Genomic DNA, 26,609 nt, shown 5'->3' on the forward strand with positions numbered 1-26,609 from the left:
TCATTTGGATTTGACCGTAGTCGGTCTATGTGTGGATTTTGGATGATGTATGAATTAATTTATGTATTGTGTGAAGTGGCGATTGTAAGCCAACTCTCGTTATCCCATTCTTGTTCATTACATGGGATTGTGTGAAGATGACCCTTCTTGCGACAATACCTACAATGCGGTTATGCCTCTAAGTCGTGCCTCGACACGTGGGAGATATAGCCGCATCGTGGGCGTTATAAAGGACCTCCTTGGTACATTTTCCTAAACATATTTCTTCCTTTGAAAAATTTCTGAAATTTTTAGTAACTTCAAAATAAGAGTGAACCAAACTCAGCAAAATTGATAGCAGCTACTCCCACAAGTGCCTAGAGACTATATCATGCATTAGAACTACTTGGAACTATATAAATTTGACATGCAAGCTCAAGAACAGGGTCACCTAGGCAGCAAAAAATTGCAATGAATAAAGCACTAGAACAAAAACAAATTGGACCATTGGAGGAGTCACATACCAAGGAACAATCCCCCAAAGCAGTTTTGTGAGAGGAGCTTTGAGCAAGGAGATCGAAAATGCCAGCAAAATGAGCTAGAACTCGTGCTTGAGCTGGTTGGTGATTTTTTTGGGAGGAAGAAGGAGTGTGTGGTGTCTGGAATAAATGAAGGGGAGTCACCATGGGCCCACGAGGCAGGGGGCGCGCCTAGGGGGTGGGCGCGCCCTGGACCCTCGTGGCCAGGTGCTTGCTCCCCCTGCTGTGTTCTCAGTGCCAGATATTCTCAAATATTCCAGAAAAAATCATATTTCAATTTCGAGGCATTTGGAGAACTTTTATTTTCGGGGTATTTTTTATTGCACGGATAATTCAGAAAACAGGCAGAAAATACTATTTTACTTTATTTCTTCCAAATAACAGTAAGTAAAAGGAGGGTACAGAAGGTTGTGCTTTCTAACTTCATCCATCTCATGCTCATCAAAAGGAATCCACTAACAAGGTTGATCAAGTCTTGCTAACAAACTCATTCCGAGTCACATGAAACCGGAGAATTTTTTAATAACACTAAGTTACCTCAACGGGGATATGCACGTCCCCAATAATAAGAATATCATATTTCTTCTTGACAGTAGGTAGAGGAAATTCAAAACCTCCAAAAACAATCGATGGAATTTTTCCAATAGAGTTGATACTATGGGCTTGAGGTTGTTTCTTCGGAAAGTGTACCGTATGCTCATTACCATTAACATGAAAAGTGACATTGCCTTTGTTGCAATCAATAACAGCCCCGGCAGTATTCAAAAAGGGTCTTCCAAGAATAATAGACATACTATCGTCCTCGGGAATATCAAGAATAACAAAGTTCGTTAAAATAGTAACGTTTGCAACCACAACAGGCACATCCTCACAAATACCGACAGGTATAGCAGTTGATTTATCAGCCATTTGCAAAGATATTTCAGTAGGTGTCAACTTATTCAAATCAAGTCTACGATATAAAGAGAGAGGCATAACACTAACACCGGCTCCAAGATCATATAAGGCAGTTTTAACATAGTTTTTTTTAATGGAGCAAGGTATAGTTGGTACCCCTGGATCTCCAAGTTTCTTTGGTATTCCACCCGTAAAAGTATAACTAGCAAGCATGGTGGAAATTTCAGCTTCCGGTATCTTTCTTTTATTAGTAACAATTTCTTTCATATACTTAGCATAAGGATTCATTTTGAGCATATCAGTCAAACGCATACGCAAAAAGATAGGTCTAATCATTTTAGCAAAGCGCTCAAAATCCTCATCATCCTTTTTCTTGGATGGTTTAGGGGGAAAGGGCATGGGTTTCTGAACCCATGGTTCTCTTTCTTTACCGTGCTTCCTAGCAATAAAGCCTCTCTTATCATAACGGTGATTCTTTGATTGTGGGTTATCAAGATCAACAGCAGGTTCAATTTCTACATCGTTGTTATTGCTAGGTTGAGCATCAACATGAACATCATCATTAACATTATCACTAGGTTCATGTTCATCACCAGATTGTGTTTCAGCATCAGAAATAGAAATATCATTGAGATTCTCAGGTGTGTCAACAACAGGTTCACTAGCAGCATGCAAAGTCCTATCATTTTTCTTTTTCTTCCTCTTAGAAGGACTGGGTGCATCTAAATTATTTCTCTGAGAATCCTGCTCAATTCTCTTAGGGTGGCCCTCAGGATACAAAGGTTCCTGAGTCACTTTACCTCCTCTAGTTGCAACTCTAATAGCAAAGTCATTATTCTTACTATTCAATTCATTGAGCAAATCATTCTGAGCTTTGAGTACCTGTTCTACTTGAGTGGTAACCATAGAAGCATGTTTACTAATGAGCTTAAGTTCACCTCTAACTCTAGACATATAATCACTCAAGTGTTCAATCATATAAGTATTGTGTTTCAATTGTCTACCAAAATAAGAATTAAAATCTTCTTGCTTAACCATAAAATTATCAAACTCATCTAAGCATTGGCTAGCAAACTTAGTAGGAGGGATTTCAGCTTTATCATATCTATAGAGAGAATTTACCTTTACTACCTGTGTCGGGTTATCAACACCATGTATTTCTTCAGCAGGCGGTAAATTAAGACCATGTATTTCTTCAACAGGAGGTAAATTCTTAACATCTTTAGCTTTAATACCTTTTTCTTTCATAGATTTCTTTGCCTCTTGCATATCTTCAGGACTGAGAAATAGAACACCCCTTTTCTTCGGGTTTGGCTTAGGAGTTGGTTCAGGAAGTGTCCAATTGTTTTCATTTGTCAACATATTATTCAATAGAATTTCAGCTTGATCAACTGTTCTTTCCCTCAAAACACAACCAGCACAACTATCCAGGTGGTCTCCGGAAGCATCGGTTAGTCCATTGTAAAAGATATCAAGTACTTCATTTTTCTTAAGAGGATGATCAGCCAAAGCATTAAGTAATTGGAGAAGCCTCCCCCAAGCTTGTGGGAGACTCTCTTCTTCAATTTGCACAAAATTATATATTTCCCTTAAAGCAGCTTGTTTCTCATGAGCGGGGAAATATTTAGCAGAGAAGTAATAAATCATATCCTGGGGACTACGCACACAACCAGGATCAAGAAAATTAAACCATATCTTAGCATCACCCTTTAATGAGAACGGAAATATTTTAAGGATATAGTAGTAGCAAGTTTTCTCATCATTAGTGAATAGGGTGGCTATATCATTTAATTTAGTAAGATGTGCCACAACAGTTTCAGATTCATAGCCATAGAAAGGATCAGATTCAACCAAAGTAATTATATCAGGGTCGACAGAGAATTCATAATCCTTATCAGTAACAAAGATAGGTGAAGTAGCATAAGCAGGATCATATTTCATTCTAGCATTCAGAGATTTTTGTTTCAGCTTAGCTAGTAATTTCTTAAGATCACTTCTATCATTGCAGGCAAGAAAGTCTCTAGCAGTTTCTTCATCCATAACATAGCCCCCAGGCACAACAGGCAATTCATATCTAGGGGGAGAATCTTCATCATCACTTTCATCAATATTATCAGTTTCAATAATTTCATTCTCTCTAGCCCTAGCAAGTTATTCATCAAGAAATTCACCTAGTGGCACAGTAGTATCAAGCATAGAAGTAGTTTCATCATGAGTATCATGCATAGCAGAAGTGGCATCATCAATAACATGCGACATATCAGAATTAATAGCAGAAGCAGGCTTAGGTGTCGCAAGCTTACTCAAAACAGAAGGTGAATCAAGTGCAGAGCTAGATGGCAGTTCCTTACCTCCCCTCGTAGTTGAGGGATAAATTTTGGTTTTCTCGTCTTTCAAGTTCCTCATAGTGACCAGCAGATATAAATCCCAAGTGACTCAAAGAATAGAGCTATGCTCCCCGGCAACGGCGCCAGAAAATAGTCTTGATAACCCACAAGTATAGGGGGTCGCAACAGTTTTCGAGGGTAGAGTATTCAACCCAAATTTATTAATTCGACACAAGGGGAGCCAAAGAATATTCTCAAGTATTAGCAGTTGAGTTGTCAATTCAACTACACCTGGATAACTTAATATCTACAGCAAAGTATTTAGTAGCAAAGTAGTATGATAGTAGTGGTAACAGTGGCAAAAGTAACAGTGATAGTTTTGTAGTGATTGTAACAGTAGCAACGTTAAAGTAAATAAGCGAAGAACAATATGTGAAAAGCTCGTAGGCATTGGATGGGTGATGGATAATTATGCCGGATGCGATTATTCATGCAACTGTTATAACATAGGGTGACACAGAACTAGCTCCAATTCATCAATGTAATGTAGGCATGTATTCCGAATATATTCATACGTGCTTATGGAAAAGAACTTGCATGACATCTTTTGTCCTACCCTCCCGTGGCAGCGGGGTCCTATTGAAAACTAAGGGATATTAAGGCCTCCTTTTAATAGAGTACCGGACCAAAGCATTAACACATAGTGAATACATGAACTCCTCAAACTACGGTCATCACCGGGAGTGGTCCCGATTATTGTCACTTCGGGGTTGCCGGATCATAACACATAGTAGGTGACTATAGACTTGCAAGATAGGATCGAGAACTCACATATATTCATGAAAACATAATAGGTTCAGATCTGAAATCATGGCACTCGGGCCCTAGTGACAAGCATTAAGCATAGCAAAGTCATAGCAACATCAATCTCAGAACATAGTGGATACTAGGGATCAAACCCTAACAAAACTAACTCGATTACATGATAAATCTCATCCAACCCATCACTGTCCAGCAAGCCTACGATGGAATTACTCACGCACGGCGGTGAGCATCATGAAATTGGTGATGGAGGATGGTTGATGATGACGACGGCGACAGATTCCCCTTTACGGAGCCGCGAACGGACTCCAGATCAGCCCTCCCGAGAGAGATTAGGGCTTGGCGGCGGCTCCGTATCGTAAAACGTGATGAATCCTTCTCTCTGATTTTTTTCTCCCCGAACACGAATATATAGAGTTGGAGTTGAGGTCGGTGGAGCACCAGGGGGCCCACGAGGCAGGAGGGCGTGCCCAGGGGGGCAGGCGCGCCTCCCACCCTTGTGGATAGGGTGTGGCCCCCCTGGCCTTGATTCTCTCGCCAGTATTTTTTATTATTTCCAAAAATAATCTCCGTGAAGTTTCAGGTAATTCCGAGAACTTTTGTTTCCGCACAAAAATAACACCATGGTAATTCTGCTGAAAACAGCGCCAGTCCGGGTTAGTTCCATTCAAATCATACAAGTTAGAGTCCAAAACAAGGGCCAAAGTGTTTGGAAAAGTAGATACGATGGAGACGTATCAATATGCAAAACTACCAAGACTAAGTTCATGATAAATTAAAGTTCAATTAATCATATTACTTAAGAACGCCCACTTAGATAGACATCCCTCTAATCATCTAAGTGATCACGTGATCCATATCAACTAAACCATGTCCGATCATCACGTGAGATGGAGTAGCTTTCAATGGTGAACGCCACTATGTTGATCATATCTACTATATGATTTACGCTCGACCTTTCGGTCTCAGTGTTCCGAGGCCATATCTGCATATGCTAGGCTCGTCAAGTTTAACCCGAGTATTCTGCGTGTGCAAAAATGGCTTGCACCTGTTGTATGTGAACGTAAAGCTTATCACACCCGATCCTCATGTGGTGTCTCGGCACGACGAACTGTCGCAACGGTGCATACTCAGGGAGAACACTTATACCTTGAAATTTAGTGAGAGATCATCTTATAATGCTACCGCCGTACTAAGCAAAATAAGATGCATAAAGGATAAACATCACATGCAATCAATATAAGTGTTATGATATGGCCATCATCATCTTGTGCCTTTGATCTCCATCTCCAAAGCACCGTCATGATCACCATCTTCACCGGCTTGACACCTTGATCTCCATCGAAGCATCGTTGTCGTCTCGCCAACTATTGCTTCTACGACTATTGCTACCGCTTAGTGATAAAGTAAAGCAATTACATGGCGATTGCATTTCATACAATAAAGCGACAACCATAAGGCTCCTGCCAGTTGCCGACAACTTTTACAAAACATGATCATCTCATACAACAATTTATATATCATCACGTCTTGACCATATCACATCACAGCAAGCCCTGCAAAAACAAGTTAGACGTCCTCTACTTTGTTGTTTGCAAGTTTTACGTGGCTGCTACGGGCTTAGCAAGAACCGTTCTTACCTATGCATCAAAAACCACAACGATTTTTCATCAAGTGTGCTGTTTTAACCTTCAACAAGGACCGGACGTAGTCACACTCGATTCAACTAAAGTTGGAGAAACAGACACACCCACTAGCCACCTGTGTGCGAAGCACGGCGGTAGAACTAGTCTCATGAACATGGTCATGTAATGTCGGTCTGGGCCGCTTCATCCAACAATACCGCCGAATCAAAGTATGACATGCTGGTAAGCAGTATGACTATTATCGCCCACAACTCTTTGTGTTCTACTCGTGCATATAACACCTACGCATAGACCTGGCTCGGATGCCACTGTTGGGGAATGTAGTATTTCAAATTTTTTGCCTACAATCACGCAAGATCTATCTAGGAGAAGCATAGCAACGAGCAGGGAGAGTGTGTCCACTTACCCTCGTAGACCGAAAGCGGAAGCGTTTAGTAACGCGGTTGATGTAGTCGAACGTCTTCGCGATCCAACCGATCCAAGTACCGAATGCACGGCACCTCCGCGATCTGCACACGTTCAGCTCGGTGACGTCCCTCGAACTCTTGATCCAGTTGAGGCCGAGGGAGAGTTTCGTCAGCACAACGGTGTGGTGACGGTGACGATGAAGTTACCGGCGCAGGGCTTCGCCTAAACACTACGACGATATGACCGAAGTGTAAAACTGTGGAGGGGGGCACCGCACACGGCTAAAGATCAACTTGTGCATCTATGGGGTGCCCCCTCCCCCGTATATAAAGGAGGGAGGAAGAGGAGGCCGACCCTAGAGGGGGCGCGCCAAAAGGGGGAGTCCTACTTGGACTCCCGGTCCAAGTAGGATTCAGTCCCCCCTTTCCTATTCCAACTAGAAGAAGGAAGGGAACGAGGAAGAGGGGAGAAGGAAGGAGGGGGGCGCCACCCCTTCCTAGTCCAATTCGGACCAGTCCATGGGGGGGGGGGGAGGCCACCCCTTGAGGCCCTTCTCTCCTTTACCGTATGGCCCATTAAGGCCCAATACTTCCCCCGGCGAATTCCCGTAACTCTCCGGTACTCCGAAAAATACCCGAATCACTCGGAACATTTCCGATGTCCGAATATAGCCTTCCAATATATCGATCTTTACCTCTCGACCATTTCGAGACTCCTCGTCATGTCCGTGATCTCATCCGGGACTCGGAACAAACTTCAGTCATCAAATCACATAACTCATAATACAAATCGTCATCGAACGTTAAGCGTGCGGACCCTACGGGTTCGAGAACTATGTAGACATGACCGAGACACATCTCCGGTCAATAACCAATGGCGGAACCTGGATGCTCATATTGGCTCCTACGTATTCTACGAAGATCTTTATCGGTCAAACCGCATAACAACATACGTTGTTCCCTTTGTCATCGGTATGTTACTTGTCCGAGATTCGATCGTCGGTATTATCATACCTAGTTCAATCTCGTTACCAGCAAGTCTCTTTACTCGTTCCGTAATGCATCATTCCGCAACTAACTCATTAGTCACATTGCTTGCAAGGCTTATACTGATGTGCATTACCGAGAGGGCCCAGAGACACCTCTCCGATACACGGAGTGATAAATCCTAATCTCGATCTATGCCAACCCAACAAACACCTTCGGAGACACCTGTAGAGCATCTTTATAATCACCCAGTTACGTTGTGACGTTTGATAGCACACAAGGTGTTCCTCCGGTATTCGGGAGTTGCATAATCTCATAGTCAGAGGAACATGTATAAGTCATGAAGAAAGCAATAGCAATAAAACTCAACGATCATAATGGTAAGCTAACGGATGGGTCTTGTTCATCACATCATTCTCTAATGATGTGATCCCGTTCATCAAATGACAACACATGTCTATGGTCAAGAAACTTAACCATCTTTGATTAACGAGCTAGTCTAGTAGAGGCATACTAGGGATACTTTGTTTTGTCTATGTATTCACATATGTATCAAGTTTCCGGTTAATACAATTCTAGCATGAATAATAAACATTTATCATGATATAAGGAAATAAAATAATAACTTTATTATTGCCTCTAGGGTATATTTCCTTCACTTAGCTAAAAAGATAAGGCAAAACTTCTCCATCTGTTTCAAAAAGGAAAAATAACCAATGCTTGCAAAGTTTTATATCTGCGAATATTGCTTGCTTTTTTTTAGTTGAATATAGTATAAACAATTCTACACAAGAACATGGGAAGGTTTGGTGCTACCACTGTTGGTAACGATCAATGTCAAAAAGGAAAACGACGTACAACAGAACAAAACTAGTCATGAATTAATGCATGTCAAAAAGGAAAACGACATACAACAGAACAAAACTAGTCATGAATTAATGCCTGCGAAATTACTTCAATCTTGTGTGCAAACATATTTTTTTAGTCAAATCTGATGAACAGAACATTACTGCATATAATGAGACAAACACAAGAACTTGTTTATTACTCTCTCCGTTCTTAATACAAGTCTTTTTAGAAATTTTAATAAAAAATTATATATAAAGCAAAATGAGTGAATTTACACTCTAAAATATGTTTAAAAAATTATATTTAGAAACAGAGGGAGCGAAATTCGTGAGGAAACGAAAAGGAAGTGAGGCGAAGGGGGCGGAAAGCCACACACACGTGGACGCATCTAGTCCGGGTGTGTGTGATGACCGAGTGACACACAGAACACATATATATTCAGCCAGGAGGAAGCAGAGGAGGCGGAGGAGGAAAGCTCCAAGGGCGGCCAGCCAGCCAGATACAACATACAGCACCGAGAAAGATTCTTTCCCCCTTCCTCCTCCTCCTCCTGCCATCCGCCGCCGGCCACCCAACAATGGCGGCCACCCCGCTCGACTCCGCCTGGGAGGTACGCGCCCGTCGTTCCGATCTCTGTCTCCCCTCCCCGCTATACGTGCCGATCTTGACGGATCTCTCCTCTCCCTCTCCGTCGCCGTCTCCGGCCTTGCTGTCGGGATCAACGAATGCAGTGGCTGATCACCAACTTCAGCGAGTTCCAGCTGGCCACCGTCGTCACCTTCGTCCTCCACGAGAGCGTCTTCTTCCTCTCCGGCTTCCCCTCCCTCCTCTTCGAGCGCTTCGGACTCTTCGCCAAGTACAAGATCCAGGTCTGCTCCTACCCATCTCGCACGCCTCTTGATTGATTGATCGATTTGATCCATCCATTAGATAGACGTGCCTAGGCCCATCTTGCGCGTCCAATGTGTGTGTGTGTATACCTTCGAAATTTCGCGACACGAGATAGCATGGTGGGAGAACAGTCATGGAAGATAACGAATCCTGTTTGGAACCTATGATTGGACGTTTTTCTTTTTCTTCTTTTGTAAAAATTTCTCTATCATGACAAGCAAGACTGACGAGTAAGACAGCCGAACCAGAAAGGGATGCGTCTGATTTCTTTATATTGCGTCGTACTTATACGAACCAAACACGAGTAGGCAACACTCATTTTCGTTTGGCTCTCTTCCCTACTGTTTGAGAAGCTATTTCTGCCTTCTGCTATTAGATTTTTAAAGTGATGCATTACGCCTCGCGTCCAAATCAAACTGCGTGCTGAGAGAAGGAAAATAAGGATGAGAAACACTGGTGACATGGCTCAGTTAAACATGCATCGGAAGACTTATGGATTTTCACTGTAGATGCTGCACTAATACTTGAACCTTCTATTTCTTGATCAAGCTATAATAAATTCCTGCCCCGAGGTTATGATTTCAAAATATGGGAATAAAAGTTCCAAGCTGAAAAAATCCTTGGGACTTTGGAATGCTTTAATTCTAAGCACTCTGGGAATCGATCTCTGCATCTTTATCAGGACAAACAAATGCCTAAGTAGTGAGATACAAGATGCAAGTCTGCTCTTAACTATGTCACACGCTTCTTGATTCATCCTTCCACTAGATAGACATATATAGTTCCATCTTCCATGTGAAATGCATGTGTACCACACATGGTGGGAGAACTGTTAAATGAGATAACACGGGAATAGACAGGGAAGGTAACCAAACCTTCTTCTAAGCTGTTAATGGATGTTTTTCTCTTACATAACTTTCTCTATATGGCAAGTAAGACAGCCCAAGCAAGGAAGAAATGTATCTGATTTATTTCGATATATGATACTATATGAACCAAACAACACCAGGCACCAGCTGTTTCCATTTCACGTTCTTTGCTCCTATTTAAGAAACTATTTCTGACTTTTGATGCTAGAGATTCAAAGTAAAAACTTACACCTCACAACCAAATCAAAATGTCTTCCGAGGAGAAGGAAAATAAGGACGGGATACATTTGGTCAGCTAGGCGTGTGTCTGTGGTCATCGAAAAGTCTTTCTCATAACTTTCTCTATCAAGGAAGTGATGTATCTGATTTATTTCAATTGTATGGTACTGAGGTGAACCAAACAACACTAGGCACCGCCCGTTTTCATTTCATGTTCTGTGCTCCTATTTAACAAACTTAATTTTTAGTTTTTCTTTTAGAGATTCAAATTCAGACATGTTGTATGATACTGATATGAACCATACAAGAGTAGGAAACACTCATTTTCGGTTAGTTTCTTCGCTCCTGTTTAAGAAGCTATTTCTGCCCTCTGCGGTTAGAGATTTATAAAGTGATATATTACATCCTGTGTCCAAATTAAACTGCCAGCTGAGACAAAGAAAATGGAGATGACAAATACTTGGTCAGCAGTGGCGGAGCAAGGTTTGAAGTTTGTATGCGACTTCATTTGACATTACAAATAGATTTAGATGACCAAAAGCTGTGTGATACAACTCCAAACATAAAATGCAATAAAACATGAAGTCATAAAAGTTGCTGGCATTGGCACCCGCGACAGAAGATCCTACTTGCAACATGTAACCATTTTTGTATGCATTTAGATATCAGTTGGGTGCGTCCACCCTGTTGCCTCTTGTACTGTTGTTATAGTCGTGACACTACTCTAGCTCCTCTGTCAATCACTGTTGTTTGTCCCTCTTGTTCCATCTTGGGGTGCTGGTGAGTTCAGTATGTGGCGGCGTGGTGGCTGTGGCATGCATCGTGTGGTGCGGGTCGAGATTCGGGCTGGCCAAAGACTTAGCAAGAACAGGCGATTGCAGCTTTTGGTTTGGCATACCGAGTAGACACAAGTGTAAATGAAGTTGGTGGTGGACACATAACGTATTGGCCCAGGCCTGCCGATGAATAAAGGAGGCGTCCCCTCCTTCCTTACATGGATCACATACGCCACTTCACCTTCATACCTGCAGATCAAAGCTTACATTTGGTGTTCCCATGGTGTCATAGCTAAGGGTATGAGGAGGTGTGCTTCCTTAGTTAGCAACCTGGAGACCTAGGATGGATACCCCTGCTTGCCCCTATGGTGGCACCGCCCATGGGTCACAGGGCTCAGCTAAACTTTTGTGTCTCTGGACATATTTTTTTTCACCGCAGATGTAGGAGCGCTGCTTGAATATTGCATATTTTTACCATAATATAACTTCCTGCCCAAGGTTATATTTAACATACAGAAATAGAAGTTCCAAGCTAACAAATCTTTGGAATATGAGTGCTTTAATGCTAAGCCGTTCCGGAGTCAAATGCTGCATCTTTGTAACGCTCCCAGATTGGCTACCAGGTATAAGGCTGCTTCGCCTGGCTACCAATTGGGATCTATACTGGTCCCACAGACCAACAGTGTGCGTCAGATTCATGCCAAGTCTTAGTGGTCGGGCCTCTGCTGTGAAGGCATCATAACGTATCTCAATTTTCTCATTAGCTGCTGCCATAAATTTTCCATGACAATGCCTCAAAACTGCTCCAACTGCGCCTTGTAGCAAGTCCGCATCAAATGCTGCATCCACATTGAGCTTTACATAATCTTTCCTCGGTTTCATCCAGCCCCCAGTTATAACTTTACTCTTCGTGAGCAAGCTAGACCAAAATTTGCAGCAAGGACTTTCACAGATAAACAAACCTGAGCAGCAGATAGACATTGTTCACCGTGGAGGAATTTCCTGTGTTCCCACCATAAGTACCAAGTTTTGGCTTGACTGCCTCATCACACAAACCTCTTCATCGGGATGCACCGCAAGTACTCTAGTATAGCTTCACCAGCTCGGTCCACATGACAAGATCTCACAATGACTTCATCAAGACCTAACAAGGTCCATACTTCCATGGCCACAGAACGATCAAATAGGAGATGTTTTATAGTATCAGCATCGCCCTTGCAAATTGGACACTGAGCCTGCACTTTTATATGTCTGCCCGTAAGAATCGCTCGACAAGGGATGGCACCGAGAAGGGCCCTCCATCACACAAACCTCTTCATTCGGGATGCACCGCAAGTACTCTAGTATAGCTTCACCAGCTCGGTCCACATGACAAGATCTCACAATGACTTCATCAAGACCTAACAAGGTCCATACTTCCATGGCCACAGAATGATCAAATAGGAGATGTTTTATAGTATCAGCATCGCCCTTGCAAATTGGACACTGAGCCTGCACTTTTATATGTCTGCCCGTAAGAATCGCTCGACAAGGGATGGCACCGAGAAGGTCCCTCCATACAAAGATCTTTACCTTTGAAGGACAGCGAAGGTTCCAAACTGTTCCCCACTACAACTTGAATCTGAAGCATCCACATTAGCATTTGACAACTTATGTCCAAACTGATATTCCCACTCTGCATGGTACGCTCATCGGACAAAAAATGTTCCCTTTTGTTGAGATTCCAAGCCAAGAAAACATCCATTTCATATGTTGGGAGAGGGATCGCCAAAATCCTTTGAGCATCTTACCTTCTACTCATCAAAATATAAGGTAAATCACGAGCAGGATTTGATAAACATTTATTTACACAATCGCATTATGGGCAGGTAAGTCTAGAATATTTATATCCCGTTGCAACGCACAGTCATTGTCCTAGTCATTTAAAAACATATATGCTTGCGTGATTACGCTAGAGCTATATTAAGCTGCTAGGTATCTCTACTATTAAAAGGGAGTTTGTTCGTTTTGCTCTCGTCGCTTCCACCCCTCTTTTTTCCAAACCATGTGATAACCCCCCTTTTTTTCCAAACCAACCTGCACCTCCTTGTTTTTTTTCTTTCAAAACCACGTGATAACCCCCATTAATTTATTTCCAATCCGACCCCCACCTCCTCGTTTTTGCGAAAGAAATCCCTTGCAAAGCAATTAATGGATTTTTTTCCCAAACTACATGATAACTCCCATTAATGTATTTCCAAACCAACCCCATGTCCTTGTTTCTGGGGAAAGAAATCCCTTGCAAAGCAATCAACATAATTCAAATAAATTGCCAATAGCAAGAAATCCCTTGCAAGCAAACAACAAAATCAATTCATGTACTTGTATGTACACAATCTCAATCACATCATATCTTTCTTTACCTTTGCATATGGACTCCCTCCCCACATCATATCTCAATCTCAACCCAATCAAAAATTTCCTATGTTGAACCACTAGAACAAAGTTGCCCCCGTTGCAACACACGGGTATTTAGCTAGTCATACTAATTGCATTATTGGTAATAGGAAACTGACGCTGCATTTTGAATATAATAGCTCTTCTGCAAATTTAGACTATCCTTACTGTTTCTTTTTTGTGCTAGCCAAACTGAAGGGCATACTGTCTGACCAGTTTTACAGCAGAATCTCCTCGCTAAGAACATTAGTTTTATATAATATTCTGAATGGAGGTATGTGGTGTTGTGTTCTGTATAACACAGTCTACATTTCGATTGGACTAAATTTACTCCAATAAACTAAATTGAACTTCATTGAGGGAAACTCGGCCTCCGTTTGCTTGTCGAGCTGTAAGGGAAACTCGGCCTCCGTTTGCTTGTTTCAAGCTGTAAGGAAATGTTTGTAGTCGGTGCCTTGTTCTTTTCTCTTAAAAATGTTAAGAGTTTTTTCTGTAGGAGAGGTTGTTATACTTTTGTTTGGTTTTAGTAATGGAAGTAACTTATCATCCTGGCTCTTAAGAAACATGCATGTGACTGGGCTTGTAGTGCATGTTACTGATTTTGTTCCCAGTTTACTTTCCTCAGAACAGTTTCTGCTTTCCAGTGTGCGCTAGTTTACTTTCCTCAGCGAAATCTATCTTGTAGTGCATGTTGGGCTAAATCTTCTATCGATGTCCGCATCAAATTTACTTTCCTCGGAGAAATCTATCTTGTAGTGCATGTTACTGATTTTGTTCCCAGTTTCTGCTTTCCAGTGTGCGCTAGTTTAATTCACTCCTTTTTATTTTCCTGTGATGAAATATTTGATTCATTGGAGCTATTTAATTCAGTGAACATTTGTATGTACCTTCCTTATGTAACTGGTTTCCTAAACAAGTGTGTGTGTGCATGTTTGCAGAAGAAGAGCAACACTTCTGATTACCAGAACAGATGCGTCATGCGTCTCATTCTCTACCATGTCTGTGTGAATTTGCCAGTCATGATTTTCTCCTATCCTGCCTTTAAGTTCATGGGGCTGAGGAGCTCTCTTCCTCTGCCACACTGGTATTAAATTTTATTTCCTTCTTAAGTCCAACAAAAGTATAATTTGAGAATGCACACATGAAAGCAGCAGGATAACTAAAGACTCAAGTGGAACTGGAAATTGCTTAACTTGCTAATGCTACCTGATGCAGGACGGTCATTGTATCTCAAGTTCTTTTTTATTTTATACTCGAAGATTTCATATTCTATTGGGGGCACAGGGCTCTGCATACCAAATGGCTATACAAGCATGTCCACAGTGTGCACCATGAGTAAGTGATATTTCTTCATTAATCCGTATTTGGTATTACTTACTACATTGGTTTGTTACCATTCTAACTTTTAACACGATAAAATGTGAGCAGATATGCTACACCATTCGGCTTAACTTCGGAATATGCACACCCTGCTGAAATTTTGTTCCTGGGATTTGCCACGGTTGTTGGTCCTGCCCTGACCGGCCCTCACTTGTTCACCCTTTGGCTGTGGATGGTTTTGAGGGTGTTAGAGACGGTTGAAGCTCACAGTGGATATCACTTCCCTTGGAGCCCATCAAACTTCCTGCCACTGTATGGAGGGTAAGTAAACTAGAATTTGCAAATGTGTTGCCTGATGGTAGGGAAGTTCTATTTTTCCATTTGATAGGTTGCGTTTAACCGAGTTGTGAATATTTTCTCATGAGCAGCTCTGACTTCCATGACTACCATCATCGTGTGCTGTACACCAAGTCAGGAAACTACGCCTCTACTTTTGTTTACATGGACTGGTGAGTATACATGTTTGCCTTTGCTGTGTTGAATATGCGTGGTAAGCTCCCTCCCTTTTACATGACATGCATCCTCTTAATCTTGTTGTTGCGTTAGGTTGTTTGGCACAGATAAGGGTTATCGCAAGACAAAAGCCATCGAAGGGGAAGAAGGGAAGCATTTGTAAATTGTGGAGGCTACTCTCTCTTTTCTCTGAGTCAACTCATCAGAACTAGTTTTTGATCTCTTGTATTGGTGATAACATTGTGTTCATGGGAGGAGATACACGCGGCATCGATCCTAGGCATGGGCCGTCGCTCCTACATGTCGTTGAGTCTCTGTTCTCCCATATTTGCTAGCATGATGAGATCATGTGTTGTGTAGGCCAACTTATATAATTTGTGGTGAATTAAATATGTTGTGCTCTGTTGGGGTTTGTTTTGGACATATGCCCATGACAAGCTAAGTTTTCTCCCATATTTGAAGCAGCAATAACTTGTCAGATTAGTTGTTTTGCAAGTCGAGTAAATAACCGAGATGAGATTTGTCTGTGCTTTATTTGTTTTGCCTCAGTTTCCCTTGCAAACTCATCGGGAGCATGGTGCAAGTGATTACTGGCAATCTGAATCATCTTAATAATCAAACAAAAATTAGCTTCTAGCCATGGATGCAGCTTCTCACGGTTACATGTGCATTGTCATAGCTTGGCTGCTATTGTGCGTCCTCCATCGACGCATATGACCTGGCCCGTGATGTACCCGGCGCCGGGCATGCAGAGGAAGGCGACGACCGCGGCGACTTCGTGGGGCTTGCCGAAGCGGCGCATGGGCACCCGCGCCGTCTCCATGTCGGCGAGCCTCCGTGCCATGGTTGGGTCGGTGGCGAGCGTGGTGGTGGAGATATCGGTGTCGATGCCGCCCGGCGCGACGCAGTTGACGCGGATGCCGTGCGTCGCCCACTCGGCGGCCAGGCTCCTGGCGAGCTGGTGCATGGCCCCCTTGGTGAGCGAGTAAACCGAGAGCGCCGGGTAGGCGATGTAGCCGGTGACGGAGGAGATGAGCAGCACGGAGGAGGCCCCGGCCTGGCGGAGCAGCGGGTGCGCGAGCTGGGAGAGGTGGAAGCAGGGGTCGAGGTTGGTGGCCATGAGACGGGCGTACTCCTCCGGCGTGGTGTCCGCGGCCGCCTTGTAGAGGGACAGGCCGGCGTTGTTGACGAGGATGTGGAGTTTGCCGTGGAAGAGGTCGCGGACCGTGGCGACGAGGGCCTCCCTGTCGCCGCGCACGGAGACGTCGCAGACGGAGGCGGTGACCAGCTGGTGGAGGCCCTTGCTCTGCCATCGCCGCCGGCATTTGTCCAGGCCGGCGGCGTTGCGTGCGCAGGTGTGCACCTTGGCGCCGAGCCCGGCCAGCTCCTCCACGATGGCAAGCCTAGGCACGTACAAAATGAATCGATCGATTGATCAATGCGTGCACCACCGACTAACTAATCGAGTGTGCAAAGCCACGAAATGAAGCATAATTGAACATACCCGATCCCCTTGGTTCCTCCGGTGACGAGCGCCGTCATGCCGGCGAGGTTCCACCGTTTACTCATCGTCTCCTGTGAAGAATCCGATGTGACACCTGCCATCGTGAAATATATATCAGCTATAGCCACTGATCGACCCTGCATTACTAGCCAAGTTATATATATTTGTGTGATGGATCGATCGCCCCAATGACCTAGCATCCATTCATCTTGTTGGACATCATGCTTAGTTACCACACTCGGTATTGGAGTCCCCTCCAAGTTCGTGCACTGCCAAGGAAGATAGATATTTTCGATGCATATGCCCCCAGCCTCCTGCTCGGCTGCTTTTTGTTAATTGCTTTCGGCAAATGTTCATCTAAACTAAAGAGTAATGTTTCCGGCCCTACGTGGTCCCATTTTTTTAAACAAGGGACCTGGCACCCGAATTCCGTTAATATTAAAATTTACAGTGGTTTCCCTACAGATGAACACGTGGTCTCATTGCGTAGAATAAGATACACTTGTGAATATCTCTTTGATGCAATTTTCACCTATTTGGATGTCTGGCCTGCATCCAAATCTTGGCCTCCATGGAATTTAAAGCACTATTGGGCCTGACTCTGCTGAAACTTTCGAATCGGTTGTCTCCACTGAGTCAGGCCCGAGCGATGCAAGGTAGCGCATGTGGCTACATGCGGCTTTACACGCTTCCCTCCTTCCACTCTCCCCTCCACCAACACTCACTCTCCCAAGGCGGTGCCATAAATCCCCTCACCCCTTTCTCACCACTCACTCTCCCCTCCTTCCACTCTCTAACCGGCAACGGTGAGCATCATAGGAGGCAATATCTGGACTACGAGCACCGACCTTTCATCACTGCTTCATCTCCCCTCCACCAACACTTTGTCAATGATGGTAAGCCCCGCCTTTCTGATTTAGGTTTTGATTTGGGGTGTATTTAGGGGCATGGGTTTAACTTCACACATTCGATTAAGGCTTCGATTTGGGGTGTCGATTAAGAGCATGATTTGGTTGTCCATATTGATGTTCATTTAGGGTGTCGGTTAAGGGGTTGATTTGGGGGTTCATATGGACCGATTTCGGTGTTGAAGCCTGATCAAATTTGGGCCACAACATATAGATAGATTTTTTCAGTCCCCATGTACATATGTAGTCTATGTAGGGTCAGATTTTTTGTCATTTACCATGTCAATATAAGGTTAGATTTGATTCAGTTGTTTAATGTAGTGCTCTACTGAGAAGCTCATCCTCGTCAATGCTGCTGAGGGCAACTGCTCGAAGGGCAAGGTGGTGGCAGAGGGCAACTGCTCAAAGGGAAAGGAGGTAGAGGAGAGCAGCGTTGCCAAGAGGCCTCAGGCGAGGTCGAGAAATTATGGCCATTTCCATGAATAGTTAAGTCATCGCACTTCTGCAAGGTCATTCTAGCACCTAAGTTGGAGTGCCTGCCGATCCCCAGTGACTTTAGTAAACACATGCGCACCATCCCACCAGAAGTCGTTCTAAGGACGAACACCGTCAGCGCCTAAAGAATCATGCTTCGGATAGTCAACGACAGGCTCACCCTTGATAAAGGGCGGTCCGACTTCGCCATAGCTCACCAGCTGCAGATCGGGTACCTTGTCAGTTGTCACCTTCAAGATGCTGACTCCTGACACCTTCAAGGTGATCTTCCTCAGCCTTTCTGACAACGAGGTGGTGGCCAGGTGCAAGAAGTACGTCGGGGCATTTGCATCAATTCGTTCATGTGTTTTCGTTAGTAGTGACTATTTGTTGTAGACTTTGTGTGGTTAATCCCTATGGGCTTGTTTGTTTAAGAATATTGTTATCATGACCTCACCATTGAAAGCACAAGTGCTCCCTGGGTGATTTTGGTAATTAATGTCAACATATCTCTTGTTGGACTAATGCTTCTATCTAGTATGTTTCAGATAAGTTCAACAATGGAGTGGCATGGACTAGAGGATGTGGAACCCCTTCAAAATGCTAAGGACAAAGGAATGGCTCAAGCTCAAAGCTCAGGTCTCTACATTTTTCATTTTAAGTGATGCAAGATCACATTGAGTCCATAGGAAAAGCCAATACTATTAAGAGGGGATGATGTGTTGCTTAATGGCTTGCTTGCTCAATGTGCTTAGTGATATGCTCCAAAATCCTCAACTACTTTCACACATCCACATATGTCCCAAATCAAAAGTCAAACTCGGCCCCACCGAAACTTTCTATCCGGCGCCACCGAGTTCAGTTGACATAGCCACTGCCAGAAACCCTAATCTTTTCGGTCTCACTGATAGGGATCTCGGTCTCACCGAGATGGGATTGTAATCTCTCTGTTTCCCTTCGTAACGTTTCGGTCAAACCGAGATGAGCGATCGGTCTCACCGAGATTGCAATGCAAACTCTCTGTTTCCCTTTCGTAACGTTTCGATCCAACCGAGATATGCAATCGGTCCCGCCGAGTTTGCTTGGCCAACTCTCTGTTTTGCTTATTACCCAAATCGGTCCCACCGAGTTTGTGTAATCGGTCAAACCGAGTTGAGGCTTTACCCTAACCCTAGCACATTGGTCCCACCGAGTTGATCATATCGGTCCCACCGAAATGCCTAACGGTCACATTATGAACTAAACCGGCATAACCGAGTTTCATGATTCGGTCCCACCGGGTTTGGTAAATTGTGTGTAACGGTTAGATTTTGCGGGGAGGCTATATATACCCCTCCACCCACTCTTCATTCTTGGAGAGAGCCATCAGAACATGCCTACACTTCCAACATACATTTTCTAAGAGAGAACCACCTACACTTGTGTTGAGGTCAAGATATTCCATTCCAACCACATAAATCTTGATCTTTAGCCTTCCCCAAGTTGCTTTCCACTCAAATCATCTTTCCACCAAATCCAATCCTGTGAGAGAGAGTTGAGTGTTGGGGAGACTATCATTTGAAGCACAAGAGCAAGGAGTTCATCATCAACACACCATTTGTTACCTCTTGGAGAGTGGTGTGTCCTAGATTGGCTAGGTGTCACTTGGGAGCCTCCGTCAAGATTGTGGAGTTGAACCAAGGAGTTTGTAAGGGCAAGGAGATCGCCTACTTCGTGAAGATCTACCCGAGTGAGGCAAGTCCTTCGTGGGCGACGACCATGGTGGGATAGACAAGGTTGCTTCTTCGTGGACCCTTCGTGGGTGGAGCCCTCCGTGGACTCGCGCAACCGTTACCCTTCGTGGGTTGAAGTCTCCATCAACGTGGGTGTACGATAGCACCACCTATCGGAACCACGGATAAAAAAATCTCCGTGTCTCCAAATTGCGTTTGCACACTCCAATCCCATCCCTTTACATTCTTGCAACTTGCATGCTTTACTTTCCGCTGCTCATATACTCTTGTCATGCTTGCTTGATATGTATTGTGAATGTTTAAACTTGTGCCTAAACTCCACATCAACTTAAGGAAATTAAAAACTTCAACTTTTCCTCTTTGAGTCTATTCACCCCCCTCTAGACACCTCTTCTCGATCCTTTCACACATGCGCAAGATTTTGTCAAAAGTCCATTTGGAGGTTGAGGCGTTGGTGTAGTATCCGTGGTGATGTCCATGGGGTGCTCTGCACCAGAACCTCACCTCACTTTGGGCTTATGCGCTAGTTCTTCGAGTAGAGCTTCAAAGAGATGGTGGTGACATGCCTGACTGTGGATGATCTATCCTCCGACCTTGCCTAGACTCGGATTAGTTCAACATACAAATGACCAAAAGTGATGAAGGTGTGGCAGAGGGCCTGGTTTTACGCCCCTGATCTCCCTGAAGGAGTGGAAGTTGCTGGATTGTCCCATTTTGAGAATATCCCTTGTTAAGAGCTAGAATGGTCAGACCAAATATTCAGCGAGGACGAAAGGTAGATGCGGCGGACACTAGTAGAAAAATGACCTTATGTTCACCTCATTAGTCCCGGTTCATTTACGGACCGGCACTAATGTGACCATTAGTGCCGGTTCAACGGCTAGGCGGGCGGCACTCATTAGTCCCGGTTCGTGTTGAACCTCTAGTACCGGTTTGTGCCACGAACCGGGACTAAAGAGGTGGTGGCAGGCTGGGGCCCGGTTCATGGCACGAACCGGGACTAGAGGCTCACCTTTAGTCCCGGTTTGTATCACCAACCGGGACTAAAGATCATCCTATATAAACCCTTCGTCGAGCCCGAGCTCTCTATTCTTCCCCTTTCCTCTCCTCCCTGTTCTTCCCCTCTTCCTCGAGCTCATCCTTCATTTTGCCCAAAATTTGTCAAGATTTAAAGGCCCCCATCCATCCAAGTGATCACAAAGGTTAGCAACTTGTCCTTTCATCTCTCATTGCTAGATTAGCTCTTGCAATGCTCTATAAGTATAGTGATTTGTGGGTTTTAGTTTGGGAGGAATTATATGTGGTAGTTTATTTGATTTATATGCAATTTGAGCTCAAAATAACTCTTAGTTTGCATATGTAGGTGCGGTTTACTTAGTGCTTTCCCGTCTCCGTCCTAACCACCATCGATCGCCCGCACCGTCCCGTCGCCAGCACCACCTTGTGGTGAGCCTCTTGTTCTTATCTTTTTTATATAAAAAAATCATGTTTGTGTGATTTAGATATATAGTTACTTGTATAATTTTCTTACCCGTACGTTGTTTGTTATACATAGTGGCATGGTTTTGATATCCGTCCCCGTCGGCCCTCGTCCGGTTTATGATTCGGATGTGGTATATTCTCTTTTATAACTATTTGTTGCATTTCGTGTTTATGACAAATTATGCCCATCAAGTTGACATATAGATATTTTTATCTAGGAGGTATGTGAACCGGAAATTCCAACCGACCCTCTTGTCGAGAGGTTAAATTTAGTTGAAAAAGAAAACGAGTATTTGAAAGAAAAATTGAAAAGAATTGAAGAAGAGAAGATGAAACTGGAGTTGTATGTTGCCGATGTCGTCGATGATCACAAGATCAAGATGGAGAAAATGCGCTTGAAGATTAGAAAGATTAGAAAATATGCCATTGATAGTGAGGCTTGGTATCATTATGCTGTTGGATCAATTGTTACCTTAGTTGCTATCTTGATCGCATTTGTTGCATTTAAATGCTTTAGCTAGATAGTTTGTATGTTGTTTTATGCGAATAAGTGTGTATGAACTTTATGTATGAACTTGTATTAATTTGGTCTTTCGGTGCTGTGTAATGAAGATGAGTCGGCAATGGATGTACGATGACCGATGCTCTCCCCAGTTCATTAATGGCGTGCGTACTTTTTTGCTTACGGCTGAGGCAAACAAGCGGGCAGATGGTTTTATGTGTTGTCCATGTGCTGGCTGTAAGAATGATCGGAATTACTCTAAGTCAAAACCATCCACGTCCACCTGTTTGAGTTGGGTTTCATGCCCCACTATAATGTTTGGACCAAGCACGGAGAAAGAGGGGTTATGATGGAAGACAATGAAGAATAATAGGACGACGACATCTATCCTAGCCATGGGTTCCCTGAATACGATGGTACAACAACGGGGGAAGAAGCTGAGCTGGCAATGCGGGAAGAAGCTGAAGAAGAGGCATCAGATGAGCCCGCTGATGATCTTGGTCTGGCCATTGCGATGCAAAGAGAAACTTCACAAGTGAAAAGGAGAGGCTGAAGTTGCAGCGCATGTTAGAGGATCACAAGAAATCGTTGTACCCAAATTGCGAAGCTAACAAGAAAAAGCTGGGCACCACACTGGAATTGCTGCAATGGAAGGCAGAGAATGGTGTATCTGACAAGGGATTTGGAAAGTTGCTGATAATGTTAAAAAAGATGCTTCCAAAGGACAACGAATTGCCCGAGAGTACGTACAAAGCAAAGAAGGCTGTCTGCCCTCTAGGATTAGAGGTGCAGAAGATACATGCATGCCCTAATGGCTGCATCCTCTACTGCGGTGAGTACGAGGATTTGAATGCATGCCCGGTATGCGGTGCATTACGCTAGAAGATCAGCCGCGATGACCCTGGTGATGTCGAGGGCGAGCGCCCCAGGAAGAAGATTCCTGCCAAGATGATGTGGTATGATCCTATAATACAACGGTTGAAATATTTGTTCCAAAACAAAAAGCATGCCAAGTTGATGCGATGGCACAAACAAGACTGTAAGAAAGACGGGAAGTTGAGAGTACCCGCTGACGGGTCACATTGGAGAAAAATCAAGAGGAAGTGGAGGGACTTTGCAGATGACGCAAGGAACGTATGGTTTGGTCTAAGCGCAGATGTCATTAATCCTTTCGGGGAGCAGAGCAGCAATCATAGCACCTGGCCTGTGACTCTATGTATGTATAACCTTCCTCCTTGGTTGTGCATGAAGCGGAAGTACATTATGATGCCAGTGCTCATCCAAGGCCCTAAGCAACCCGGCAACGACATTGATGTGTACCTAAGGCCATTAGTTGAAGAACTCTTACAACTGTGGAATGAAAAAGGTGTACATGCGTGGGATGAGGACAATCAGGAAGAATTTGACCTACACGCGTTGCTGTTTGTGACCATCAATGATTGGCCTGCTCTCAGTAACCTTTCAGGACAGACAAACAAGGGATACCGCGCATGCACGCACTGTTTGGATGATACCGACAATATATATTTGGATAATTGTAAGAAGAATGTGTACCTGGGACATCGTCGATTTCTTCCGAGCAGGCATCCCGTAAGAAAGAAAGGCAAGCATTTCAAAGGTGAGGCAGATCACCGGACGAAGCCTCGCCACCGTACTGGTGATGATGTACATGATATGGTCAAGGATTTAAAGGTAATCTTTGGAAAGGGTCCTGGCGGACAATCTGTTCCGAATGACGCTGACGGACGCGCACCCATGTGGAAGAAGAAATCTATATTTTGGGACCTACCCTATTGGAAAGACCTAGAGGTCCGCTCTGCAATCGACGTGATGCACGTGACGAAGAATCTTTGCGTGACCCTGCTTGGCTTCTTGGGCGTGTATGGGAAGACAAAAGATACACCAGAGGCACGGGAGGACCAGCAACATATGCACGGAAAAGACGGCATACATCAGGGTCATGCCAGCTACGCTCTTACCAAAGAAGAGAAGGAAATCTTCTTTGAATGCCTGCTCAGTATGAAGGTCCCGTCTGGCTTCTCGTCGAATATAAAGGGAATAATAAATATGGCAGAGAAAAAGTTCCAGAACCTAAAGTCTCATGACTGCCACGTGATTATGACGCAACTGCTTCCGGTTGCATTGAGGGGGCTTCTACCGGAAAACGTTCGATTAGCCATTGTGAAGCTATGTGCATTCCTCAATGCAATCTCTCAGAAGGCAATCGATCCAGAAATCATACCAAGGTTAGAGAATGATTTGGTGCAATGTCTTGTCAGTTTCGAGTTGGTGTTCCCACCATCCTTCTTCAATATCATGACGCACGTCCTAGTTCACCTATGCGAAGAGATTGCCGTTCTGGGTCCTGTATTTCTACACAATATGTTCCCCTTTGAGAGGTTCATGGGAGTCTTAAAGAAATATGTTCATAACCGTGCTAGGCCAGAAGGAAGCATCTCCAAGGGCCATGAAAATGAGGAGGTCATTGAGTTTTGTGTTGACTTTATTCCTGACCTTAAGCCGACTAGTGTTCCTGAATCGCGGTATAAGGGCAGACTGGATGGAAATGGCACGCTAGGACCGAAACAAATAATATGTATGGCGGGCATTCTCTCACTCAAGCACACTACACAGTTCTACAACTGCCTTGGTGGCTCCGTATATCGAGGAACACAAGAATATTCTATGCTCCAAACACCCGGAGCAGTCTGACGACTGGATTACACGTGAACAAACGGGGACTTTTGCCGGTTGGTTGCAGACACGTGCCATGCATGACAACGTTGTTGAAGATGACCTCTACTTGCTATCCCAGTTACCATCTTTGAATATAATGACTTTCAAAGGGTACGAGATAAATGGGAATACATTTTACACGATCACGCAAGATAAAAAGAGCACCAACCAAAACAGTGGCGTCCACTTTGATGCAGCAACCAAGGGGGAAAGGACACATATTATGGTTACATAGAGGAGATATGGGAACTTGACTATGGACGTGGTTTGAAGGTCCCTTTGTTTCAGTGCAGATGGGTCAATCTGACATGAGGTGGGGTAACGGAAGACCCGCAGTACGGAATGACAACAGTGGATCTTTACAATCTTGCGTACGCAGACGAACCATTCGTCCTAGCCAATGATGTGGCGCAGGTTTTCTATGTGAAGTACATGTCTACCAAGCCGAGAAAAAGAAAAGATAAGGAAGCGAATACATCATACGATGAGCCAAAGCGCCACATAGTTCTTTCAGGGAAAAGAAACATCGTGGGAGTGGATGACAAGACAGACATGTCAGAAGATTATGAAAAGTTTCATGAAATTGCTCCCTTCATAGTGAATATTGACCCGAGCATCCAATTAAATAATGAAGATTGTCCATGGTTACGGTGCAAAGGGACACACGCGTAAGTTTTACACCCAAAGATCCCACTCTGGGATGTGACCGGCTTCACTGTCATCACTTTCTTCTCTAGTGAGTTTCCGGACTTATATATCTGGAAAGTCCCACTTTGGACAAACCATAGGCAATCTTTGTAATAGTTAGGGTGCTTATGTGTTTTGGCATTTGAAATGTGTACTTTTGTGCTTCGGACAAACGTCATCAATTTTCAACCCTTTCAGACTTCATTTGCTATTTTTCATGCATTTACTGATTGTTTTTGAGCTGAATGACCCTGAAATTGAAAAGCACTACAAATGAACTCTGAAAAGGTTGAAAGTTCGCATGGTATCATCATTTCACCCACATAGCATGTGCTAAAAAGTTGAGAGGGTTACGGCAAAAACTGGATGCACTTCGTGTACAAAATGGACAATCTCTTTCGAAGTATCAGGGTTTCGGCCGAAAACTCATCTGTTACAAAGGCATTTCATTTTTTAAAACTTATTTCAACTCCAGACTTTTTGTGCGTTTAGTATGCACCATTCAAAGCCACGTCATCAGTTTTCAACCCCTTTTTTTTACTTCATTTGCTATTTTTCATGCATTTACTGATTTTTTAGCTAAATGACCCTGAAATTGAAAAACACTACAAAATGAACTCTGAAAAGGTTGAAAGTTGGCATGGTATCATCATTTCACCCACATAGCATGTGCTAAAAAGTTGAGAGGGTTACGGCAAAAACTGGATGCACTTCGTGTACAAAATGGACAATCTCTTTCGAAGTATCAGGGTTTCAGACGAAACTCATCTGTTACAAAGGCATTCCATTTTTAAACTTATTTCAACTCCAGACTTTTTGTTCGTTCAGTATGCACCATTCAAAGCCACGTCATCAATTTTAAACTCTTTCAGACTTCATTTGCTATTTTTCATGCATTTACTGATTTTTTGGGCTAAATGACCCTGAAATTGAAAAGCACTACAAATAAACTCTAAAAGGTTGAAAGTTGGCATGGTATCATCATTTCACCCACATAGCATGTGCTAAAAAGTTGAGAGGGTTACGGCAAAAACTGGATGCACTTCGTGTACAAAATGGACAATCTCTTTCGAAGTATCAGGGTTTCGGACGAAAACTCATCTGTT

The 26,609-nt window shown here is 43.7% G+C and overlaps 2 protein-coding genes across 2 annotated transcripts; one reads left to right on the top strand and one right to left on the bottom strand.

Moving 5' to 3' along the window:
* The first annotated feature begins 8,826 nt into the window (after positions 1-8,826).
* On the top strand, positions 8,827-16,011 carry LOC123096733 (very-long-chain aldehyde decarbonylase GL1-11). Its single transcript, XM_044518494.1, has 7 exons — positions 8,827-9,063; positions 9,185-9,322; positions 14,583-14,728; positions 14,860-14,979; positions 15,073-15,285; positions 15,393-15,473; positions 15,571-16,011. Exons 1-7 carry the CDS (start codon positions 9,031-9,033, stop codon positions 15,638-15,640), a joined length of 801 nt encoding a protein of 266 aa, XP_044374429.1. The 5' UTR covers positions 8,827-9,030; the 3' UTR covers positions 15,641-16,011.
* Positions 16,012-16,149: 138 nt separating this feature from the next.
* Positions 16,150-17,403, bottom strand: LOC123096732 (tropinone reductase homolog At2g29290). The gene is made up of 2 exons (XM_044518493.1): positions 16,982-17,403; positions 16,150-16,880 (listed from the first exon to the last, which is right to left on the bottom strand). Exons 1-2 carry the CDS (start codon positions 17,179-17,181, stop codon positions 16,151-16,153), a joined length of 930 nt encoding a protein of 309 aa, XP_044374428.1. The 5' UTR covers positions 17,182-17,403; the 3' UTR covers position 16,150.
* Positions 17,404-26,609: the final 9,206 nt, after the last annotated feature.

The sequence above is a fragment of the Triticum aestivum genome, chromosome 4D (genome assembly GCF_018294505.1).
Source record: "Triticum aestivum cultivar Chinese Spring chromosome 4D, IWGSC CS RefSeq v2.1, whole genome shotgun sequence".
NCBI classification, from domain to species: domain Eukaryota; kingdom Viridiplantae; phylum Streptophyta; class Magnoliopsida; order Poales; family Poaceae; genus Triticum; species Triticum aestivum.

Excerpts from the sequence above, each read along its gene's own strand:
- LOC123096733 (XM_044518494.1), top strand. The coding sequence starts at position 9,031 with ATGGCGGCCACCCCGCTCGACTCCGCCTGGGAG. Across the intron at positions 9,064-9,184 it reads CGCTCGACTCCGCCTGGGAG|TGGCTGATCACCAACTTCAG; the intron begins GTACGCGCCCGT and ends CAACGAATGCAG. Across the intron at positions 15,474-15,570 it reads ACTTTTGTTTACATGGACTG|GTTGTTTGGCACAGATAAGG; the intron begins GTGAGTATACAT and ends TTGTTGCGTTAG.
- LOC123096732 (XM_044518493.1), bottom strand. The coding sequence starts at position 17,181 with ATGCTAGGTCATTGGGGCGATCGATCCATCACACAAATATATATAACT. Across the intron at positions 16,881-16,981 it reads GGAGGAACCAAGGGGATCGG|GCTTGCCATCGTGGAGGAGC; the intron begins GTATGTTCAATT and ends GTACGTGCCTAG.